The sequence below is a fragment of the Oxyura jamaicensis genome, chromosome 1, assembly GCF_011077185.1.
Source record: "Oxyura jamaicensis isolate SHBP4307 breed ruddy duck chromosome 1, BPBGC_Ojam_1.0, whole genome shotgun sequence".
In the NCBI taxonomy this organism is placed as follows: Eukaryota; Metazoa; Chordata; class Aves; order Anseriformes; family Anatidae; genus Oxyura; species Oxyura jamaicensis.
Genome location: NC_048893.1, coordinates 56323162 through 56333271, shown reverse-complemented (window position 1 = coordinate 56333271; position 10110 = coordinate 56323162). Strand labels below are relative to the sequence as shown.

At 42.3% G+C, this 10110-nt stretch overlaps 1 protein-coding gene across 2 annotated transcripts in view; it reads right to left on the bottom strand.

Moving 5' to 3' along the window:
- The window catches only part of NUAK1 (NUAK family kinase 1), a 48783-nt gene that overhangs the window by 18029 nt on the left and 20644 nt on the right, over positions 1–10110 (bottom strand). For both annotated transcript variants that reach the window (XM_035341016.1, XM_035341026.1), the window contains one exon: positions 6716–6836. In XM_035341016.1, coding sequence (XP_035196907.1) covers positions 6716–6836 — 121 coding nt within the window. The remainder of the gene's footprint in view (positions 1–6715; positions 6837–10110) is intronic.

Genomic DNA, 10110 nt, shown 5'->3' with positions numbered 1-10110 from the left:
TTCTTTTCTTTTCTTTTCTTTTCTTTTCTTTTCTTTTCTTTTCTTTCTTCTCTTCTCTTCTCTTCTCTCTTTTTCTTTTTTCTTTCCTCTCCTTTTTTCCTTTTTCTCTTTTATCTTTTCTTTCTTTTCTTTCCCTTTTTCCTTTCCTTTCCTTTCCTTTCCTTTCCCTTTCCCTTTCCCTTCACCTTCCCCTTCCCCTTTCCCTTTTTCCTTTCCTTTCCCTTTTTCCTTTCCTTTCCTTTCCTTTCCTTTCCTTTCCTTTCCTTTCCTTTCCTTTCCCTTTTTCTTTTCCTTTCCTTTCCTTTCCTTTCCTTTCCTTTCCTTTCCTTTCCTTTCCTTTCCTTTCCTGTCCTTTCCTTTCCTTTCCTTTCCTTTCCTTTCCATCTTTTTCATCCCTACTGCTGAATTATTTCCTTTAGCTACGTAGGCATCACCTCTGCTAAAACTGCACAGGACATGTTTGGCACTGGATGAACATACTCACTATCCAGCTTACATGCTCCCAAAGACGGACTTTACCCCCAAAGTGCTGAAAGCCCACACAGACATGGTTTCATAAACATCAGCCAGATTTTGTACTACATTGGACATCTCTTTGCTACGGCAGTTAACTTCTTTGGACTTATTTACTACAAAGTTTAAATAGCAAAACAAAGCATAAAGCTTTTGCCCTTTCTGCAAGCTTACAGGATGCTCGAGTCAGAGCGAGTGCCGAGGGGGCTGGATTTTTTTCCCCCTTAATGGACTACCTCCTTGCGGGCTGATTCCATTTGGTTTACATGTAACCCTGGGGTAAGGATTTTAGTTTGTTAGTTTAAGAGGGGCGGCCAATCTCTTCGCACTGGAACCATTTGAATTCTCCTCATGCCTTTGCTCTCTATCAGAGCAATCTTCTAAATTAGTTCCAGTATGTTGACATTCCTTCCATCTGGTGTCTTTCCATTCAGCGGTATTTTTATTACTCTCCTAACAGCCGCAGACAGAAGTACCTTTCCACTGCTACAAAATGCTCTTTTATTAAAGGTCAGCCAAATCAAAAGAACAAGCAAGTTTGTTTTTAATTTTAGAGATGCAGACTAGAATAACCTTTTCATTCAGAAAAGTCATGTTTGACCCAGTTGCCTCACTTGTGTAATAAGGCAAGAATTATTCTTCAAAAAGACACATGAATACTGAAAAGTGTTTTTTACCTTAGAATTTCAGCCCCTCTGTGTTCTTGACTGCTTGAAAAGGTTTACAGCCCCTTGATGTAAAAATACTTGAAACTGTACTATTTATTTATTTATTTACTATTATTATTAGTTTATGACTGCTTTTGAATAGCACATTTAGCAGCCATGAAAAAAATCCAAGGTCCAGTTTAGTAAACCACTTGTATGCATATGCTTAAATTTATGCATATGCTTAATTGTAATTGAAGATAACAAGATAAAAGTGTGGGTTTTAAAGGTAAGCATATGCTAAATTGCTTTCCTGAATTATGGCCTTACTGCATCTCTTCTTAAATTAAAGGAATGTAGTTAAGATCCTGCAATAATCATTTTAAATCAGACAGCATGCTAGAATTTACTCCCTAGTGAGGGGATTAAATCAAAATGAGAACCATTATCCTTGACGAGGCTGTTTCTCAAAGAATGAGACTGAGGATATGCATATTTTGCCCGTCTACTATTTAAAAAGGAAGGAGAGAAAAAAATGAGAGTTGCTACTTCAGCCACAATACTACATGTTACACTAATTGTCTTTTGTTTCAGCAAAGAATATGAGCTAATTCCCCCTTTTTTGTTAATTATGATTACAAACTGCTGAGGAACCTCAGACAAGCAAACATTTACATTGCAGTGGGAGGCCTGTGTGAGGAAAGATAGAAATAAATTTAATTGCTGCTTGCCATCATTTTGAGGTCTGAATTGAACTTGCCAGTGATCTCAAGCATTTGGGTTCATGTCAAGTCAGACAAAACATTGTTTAGGCGGTCATCCTGAATGAGAGGAAATTTATAAAGGTGGGGTATGATAACTGAGGAGTTAAGTTTGTTCATAGTTGTTTCATTACTATCATCGGACTCTAGAAATATTACTTTGTGTTCTTGGATGTTATCAAGTGAAAACAATGGAAATAAAGCACTCTAAGGTCAAAAGCCTACATAATTAAAGGAAACCAATTAGAAATGTGCTTAAATACTGTCACTGCTGAAGTACTTTCTGTTGGCTAAATTCAAAAAAAAAAAAAAAAGCAGCACATTCCAGCTTTCCAACTTTCATCAATCTTGTTAAAAGCCCAGTCAGCCACATGATGTTTTACGGGACTTGTGTTGACTTTTTCAGGTGTTTTGCACGCAGAAGGGATCAAGTAATTAGGCATCGAGGTTTGTTTTGATTACGTCTGAAACACAATAGCAGAGGCTGGGCTTGCCTCCACATTGTTAGCCTGACACACATAGCCAGGCTGCGCTCCACACACACGGCCCTGCGGACCACGTGGCTGCTGTTCCCATCCCATCCAGGGATGCACGCCAATGGTTTGGGAGCACCTGCCTGATCCAGCGCTGCTGCAGGAACCCAGCTTTGTCAGCATGGTCCGTGCACCTTGCCAGATGCTACCCAGTTGGCTGTTTTGTGATGTGGATGCTTTCAATGTGGTAGCTTGACCGACACAACTCACGCAGCACTGCATGGAAGAGAGGCCTACATGCATCCAAAACACCAAATGTTCCCTTCCTTTTCCTCACACAGAAGTCTGTTACAAAGTGTGAGATTGAACATGTGCTTGGCAAGTAAAATTAGCATTGTGAAATATCATGCCACCATCAGCACACACTGTCAGATTTTGTTCCGTTGTCTTTGGCATTTGGAAGTACAGAAAAGTTGAACTGATTTCCTGGTTAACCAAAGCACGTCACCTCACTCAAGTCATTGCCTGCTGGAGATACTTACAGAGTACCTTTCTGCTTTTTTATTATTATTATTTCTTGTTCTTAAGAATATCAAAAATCTGACCTAAAAAAAGTAGGAAGTCCCTCTCACATGGGAAATTCATTTTTTGTGCCTTGTTGCTGTAAAGGGTCCAGCACTCATCTAAGCATCCTGGCCCCAATCCAGCGAAGCACTTAAGCACGTGCTTTCCTTTGGTTACTCGCTCATGTTAATGCCATCCTGTTCCACGGGCACTGAATTGTGATCCTAATATTTATTCATTCTTCAGGGAATATCTTCGTTAAACTATTTCTACAAGCATGTTAGCAAATAATCTGTTCATTTTCAAATGTCTTTTGCAAATGGATGGACTTTTCTGGATGGTTACGCTGACCAAGGACAACTCTTCCTGCACAGAAACACTCACGTAGGCACTGTATTTCATACTACAAAGACTTAAGAGCTCACTCCCGAATGTCCCAAGCATAACTTCACTCGCATGATTGGTCCAACACATGTTTAAATGTTTACAGAATCAGGCCCTATGCTCTTCCCCAGTTTAACTTTTATAAAGTATTGCCAGATGGAACAGATTTTGCACTCAGGCTACTCCTGGAAAAATATGTTAGCTCTCAAAGGCTTTATTATCAAATCCCAGAGTTTTCAAGGCAAAAAAGAAATGGGGCAGAGGAAGGCGGGGTTGGGGGGAGACAGACAGATGAATGGACAGAGGCATTATTCTATAAATTAAAATTTATGTCCTGAAATCAGAACTCTGCTAGCAAAGCCAGCTTCATTTATCCAGTCCCTTTCAAGGAGTTTAAAGTCACTTGAAAGAGCACTTCCCTTGCAGCCGCACTCGACAGATTGCCAATTACAGCCCTGCTGAGGGGTTGGAATTTCTTTGGACTCAGAACAGTACATCTACCCTCGCAGTAATGGGCAAGATACGTTGCTTTTGATTTGGTTACAAAAAATACCATTAAACTGGAAAGCTTTGCTTCCACCCATTTGGATTTGCTTGGTATCAAAAAAAAAGATAAGCTTGTGTTTACATCAAGTTGACAAATTCAAAGGTTAATTGCTTTTAAGCAGGCAGGTCAAAAGGATACCTAAACAAGGATCCTACTTAAGGAAAACACATGTTTGTAAATGCAGTACAAGGAGCTTTCAAAGATATTTACAGAGAGATGCAGCATTTCCCATGCTAGGTAGACTCTGCCACCTGGCACCTAAAGAAAGCGCTATCAGACACAGACACACAGTGGCGGTCTGAAGGCCTACAGTAAAAACTAGTGAGAGAGCAGAAAGATACCTGCAGGGTGGCTTCAGACTAAAAGTTAAGCATCTGATCTAAGTTAGTCAGCTAAACCTCATCTGCCACCAAAAGGAACCTCCAGTATGTCATTTATCCCACCTATCTGAAAAAATATCTCCCAGGAGGGAGCAAACCACCTTGTGTAAACACTGATCTCTCTTGACTAGGGAGAGGAAATAGGCTTCTAGCGTGCCCCAACTGCCAAGATGTTGAATGGCTTAAATTTGGTGAGATGAAGCCCACCCCTGAGGACAGTGTGACTTCAACATTTCAAGTCAGATGATTGCAATATTATCAGTCTTTATTGCCTCACTCAAGAGGAACAGACAATTGTGCTTAAAATCCCACTTCAATAGGATGCAAACACTTCAGTCCTAGATGTAGTCCCATAATTTACGACAAATACACTCCTAGGCTTGAAATGAAGCACACACTTAAGAAGCACATGCTTAAGGGCCACTGAACTCACATCCTGATCTCTGGGCAGGACGTAACTGCTCCTCTGGACTCAGCTGCACATCCCCACATCTTCCCAGTACTACAATAACCAGCATTACAGCGTTGGCTGCAAGAGGCTGAATACAAAACCTGACTGCCTGGAAAGGCTGGACGAGCTGTACAGCCACTATTCCTCTGCTCTGTGGAATACCATCTTCCAATGGCCAAACCAAGCAGCTGACCTCCACTGCCTACCCCTTCAGGCCATGAGTTAAACACACAAAGCCATGAAAGGCTGCTCTGCTTTCAAGAAAACTAAAAGGAAACAAAACAGCAACAGAATGGAAAACCTTCCAGAAATGAGAGACAAACTGCTTCCAGGTTTGCCTCTGCGCAGGGCTGCTGCTGGCTGACAGACCACAAGAGCAGAGCAACGCAGAAGGAAGCGATGTCACCTGCCATAGAAACTGGCCCTCCTGGAGATGGGATGAAACCTCCACTGAAAAACTGCACTGCTTGTGCTGCAGAAGCAATGCTCCTCCCTCTGCGAGGCCGGAGGGGAAAGTTTTGCTCCCACAGGATTTTACTGTCTGCTTCTTAAAAATGCTGTAATCTTTTTAACTTTTACAAATGTTTTAACTCAGTAAAAGCTATTCAAACTAAGGATGAGAAGGGCAATTGGTCAAAGCACCGCAGCATGCTTAATCTTTTTTCTTTTGGAGTTCCCGTGCACATTTGAAATAACTTTTGTTCCATTTGCAACCCACATGCTGACACAGCATCCCTCCCCTTTTCTGTTCCCAGATCCTGTTATGAGTTTATTCAATAAAAAGACAGATATTCATCGCTTTTCAAGTAAAAGAACATGCTTTTGAATAACTCAATATGTGATACTGTAACAGTACTCCAAGCCAGCCCTTGTTTTAATCAGTTGTATTGACTCTTGGAGTGGAGCTGCCATATACATATCATCACCTTGAGTGTTTACCTCATGGGTATGTAAATATGAAGGGCTAAATTCAGGCTGCCTGTTCTGCACGTGGGGGAAGAGGTGATCCTCTGGGAGGAGGCCACCCAACCCGAGTCCCTCCAAATCTTTGGAGCTCACAGCCCAAGGCCACGGTGCTGCTCTTCTTGTGGAGACCCAGCAGTGGACCTCTTAGTCAGTGTCTTTTAGCACGTACCCAGCCCGAGTTATTTAGCTCTGGGATGTTACAGAGTTAAGGAAGGAAGGAAGGAGGGGGATATTTTCCTACAGGGTGATACTCTATAAATATATAAACAAACAAACAGGAGAACAACAAAAAATGCCCCTGGCTTCCTGCTCCTTGCTCTAAACCAAGGAACTGCAGCTCCCAGAGCCAGGAATTACCAGGTTTCACTGCCATGTCCCAGGAAGAAAGGAGTTAGAGGGGAAAGATGAGAATAAGGAATAGGAATGATATGCCGGTGACCAGACTGACGGAAAATCATGCAGAGGCTGATAGGAAATGGATGCTCGGATGCAGGGGAAAAAAGCAGCAAACACAGAACCAGCAAGACTAATTGCTAGGTAAGGGAGGACCAAACTTAAGAAAAATACAAGTCCATAAACAACATGCAAAGAGCTTTCAGGGACTTTACAGACAGATACAACATTGCTCATGCCAAGTAGAGCAAACAAGACTGGTCTTGTGCAGCCCTACGAAAAAAAGTCTGTGAGGACTGGTTGAGGGGCTGGGGACATAAACTGACGAGGGGTTGATGTGAGCAAGGGTGAAATTGAACGGAACTTTCAACAGGAGCAAGGAGATGATACATGCAATGATTTCCACCTGCCACAGACAGAGCGCTTAAGTCACACATGAAGAAGTTCCTCCAGGCAAAGGGTTATGCATCTGTGAAACACCGATGGTTCAGAGGGGAGGCAGTACTTGACCAGACCTTTTGGTAAGAGGTAGGTTACACTAGGAGTAAGAGTTCGGTGCATGATCTCAAGAAACATGAACATCAGGTCCAGAAGAATGTAACCGAGAAGTTGGAAAGGAGAATTGCGTTCACTAACCTTCATATATGGTGATGATATGAGGGTGGCTGAGGGATGACATGATCTCAATCTCCCGTCTGATGTGAACCATGTCTTGTTCATCCTTAATTTTGTCCTTACGAATGGATTTTATTGCAACCTATAAATTCAGGAAATCAAGCATTATTCTTGGAACTGAACGGATGCATATAATCCATTAAGGAGAGTTCAAAAAATAAATACAGATGTTAGATGTTGGCAGCACACGGAATGACCAAAACAAAGTCTTAACATACAAACCTCCACACCCCAGCTCCTTCTTTTTATAGCAATAAATGCACTCTCATTACAGTAAAGGATGGCATGAATTTTAAGATCTTCAGGTATTAGGACTTCACTGAGGGGGAGCACAGCACTGTTTGGAAGGACCTCTGTTAGCCTAAGGACTGAGGCAAACAGTAAAACTCCCAAAAGCCTTTGATGGGAACAGCATTCAGTTAGACATGACCAAATCTGACAATTTCAAAAGGAAGCTTTGGAGACAATTTCTCTCAAAGTTGAGATCTCTGATGGAAAGGAGGCAGAGGACCCAGGATGCTGATTACAAAATCAGTATTTGTCCATGCTAGTACACCGAGAACCACATTAACATGGGTTGCTCCATGATTCTCTGAAGAAGGCAAACTGCTCATGAGTTAAGACTTATTTCAAAATCCGAAGAAGTAAATCTTAGAAATTCACATCTAAACTCGTCCTCATATAAACCCAAAGCTTCAGGCCCTCCACAGCACTTATGCAATCACTGCAAAACCATATCCTTCCTGCATCCTTCCTCAATCAGCAACCTTTTTACAAGCACATCGTGTGACTGGGTGTCTTTCCAAAAGGCAGGGTGGGAACAGAGGAAGTGATAGCTGAACTTGCAATATAAATTCAAATTATAACAGCCCTTGTGAGTGTGTGTAGGTTGCCTGTGAAAAGGGGCTTATCTGAACAACGCCATAAATAATTGCAGAGGTCAGCTCATGCTCTTTGAGAAATGCCCAAGCCAACAATGGAGAGAAGGTGGTGTGAGAGGGAAGGTGAGGGCATTGTGCAGACTGAATAGCAGCATGGCCTTTATTATACTCAATATTTACCCTGCTTTATTTTTGTAAGGCAGAGTTCAGGGAATAAATTATCAGCTAGTTTAAAATCAACAATACGTCTTTGAAAAGCATCACTGACCTGCTGAGATGACCACCCCTTTATGGGTAAACAACGCTTTTGTCATTCTATGTAGCCAACTACTGCGGACCTCTCCTGGGAAAACATTTGCAAACCTGTGATTTATGTGATTTCCCTGGTTCCCTCAGAAAAAAAGTACTTTCACTGCCTGCTTCAGTAACTGCAAGTGGCATGACCAGCACTGTTTGCATTATACGATGTAGCATCAAGGATATCGAAGAAAGAAGGGGGAAACTTACAATATTATAAAATTGAAATGTACATAAACAGGAGCTACTTTAAAGGATCAGGTTTCCTACAAGACCTTCAACTCTGAAAAGCAACATTGTTCAAAAAAGCAGTAAGCGTATGCCCCATCCCCTTGAATTGCCAAAGATTTCAGCACGTGCTTAAAATGAAGCACATGCTCAAGTGCTAACCTACTTTAGGACAGCAGAACAAAAAAGCAGAAATCAAGGGTCAAAGTGATTTGCATGCAAAAACCAAAACAATTCCTTTCTTCCTCTTTAGCCCAAAATTTGGTATTGAGATTTTGAAAGTAACAACTTAACTATGGTCTTACATACACTAGACGTATTTCTAGCAAAGGTAATGCAGCAGGTCTTAACTGAATGAGTGATGCAGGTAATCTCCAAGAGCTTATAGAGATGGAGAAGGGAACTCGCAGTAAAGACAAGGTTGGATTCCCCCCCTCCCTTCCCATGTTTGCATTGGGACAGGCTGCAAATGCAAATACATGCTGTATACAAGAAGGACGTGGGTGGCTCTTGGAGCAGTATGTGCATTCCTGCGAGAAATAAATATAGACATGGGTAAAAACACATTTTTTATTAAAAGACAGCCTTGTACTTGGCTCTGAGGAAGAATTTAAGAAGGGTTTCATTGTCAAATATTACAACGGGGTGCAAATTCTTCATCATTCATGGCTGGTAAAGTAATAACAGCACCCCAGAGGGCATGCCAATCTCCCACCAGCTTGACTCTGTGCTTCACAGACGGCACTTTTGTAAGTCTACACATAATTACTGTAAATGGCCTCTCAGGAATAATTGCACATGTGAAAACATATATTTTTAGATACAGAAATGCAAATGTGATTGAAAAGAGTGGCAGTGCTCTGTAAATACATGTTTGGATGAATCTTCAAATGCAAAGAGATGTTTTGCCTGGGCAGATATTTTTCTACAGGACCACAGAGTTTACAGTCTCACAGCCCACGTAGAAAAGTGGTTAATGCACCTAGGAGCTTTGATTTCTAAAGATTTGACTTTTGGAGCAGGAGCTCTGTAAAGGAAGCAATATCCCTTCACAGAGGGACAGGACGTTACCAGGAGAAGCACTCTGTTTTGGAGCAAGACTTCGGACACTCACAGCTACTGATGAAATGCTACCGCCTGCGTATGTGCGTAGCACATGAAGATGCTCTATGTGCAGCCATTTATTATTTAAATAAATGTACAGCCATTTATTATTTAAGCCTCGGGCAGCAAGTGGTGAAATGGCACTATTTACTTTCTTTGAGGAAAAAGATGAGGAAATCGAAAGGGAAAGCTGATGTTACTCCTATTACTCCTAAAGGAAAGAGGACGTAGCAGCACAGGAATTGCTGCCTGCCCCTCCCCAGCTGCAACACATCACAGGACTTCTTGGCCACCAAGCCACAGCACCATTAGAGGCCAACTTCTGATAGCTTTCCTCACATCCAGTTGCTATTCTCCCCTTCAAAAAGTGTCTTAGGGAAGTGAACAGCTCGAGCACATCTCAGTAAACACTTTCTACCTTGCACTGTCTGCCTGGTGGCCTGCACAGCTCCCTTCCCAAGGGAATGGGCTCAAGGACTACCAGGAGCACACAGTCTTGCCGGTGACCTGATCCGAAAGGCCAGTGAGCGACTGATTGCTGTCAGCAGGCTTTCACTGTCAGAGAGGCGTCCCGAAACAGGATTAGCAGCACAGCAGGACGGCGCACAGCGGTGTTCGCGCTGGCTCCTCTGCTCCACACGTGGGATCTCTGCCAGCCAAGTGTCGTTCACCTGCAGCAGGCTGCTCGGGCTGCGTCAGCAAGGGTCTGTGGGCTTAAGTTCACTAATGTGAAGGCAACAGCACGAACAAGAAAGCATCCGACTATATTTTTCAGTATTTCATAGAAGCAATGCGAGTCATGATCATGTTGGGGGTATTTCATTGCTTTCATCTCTCTGAGCAAAA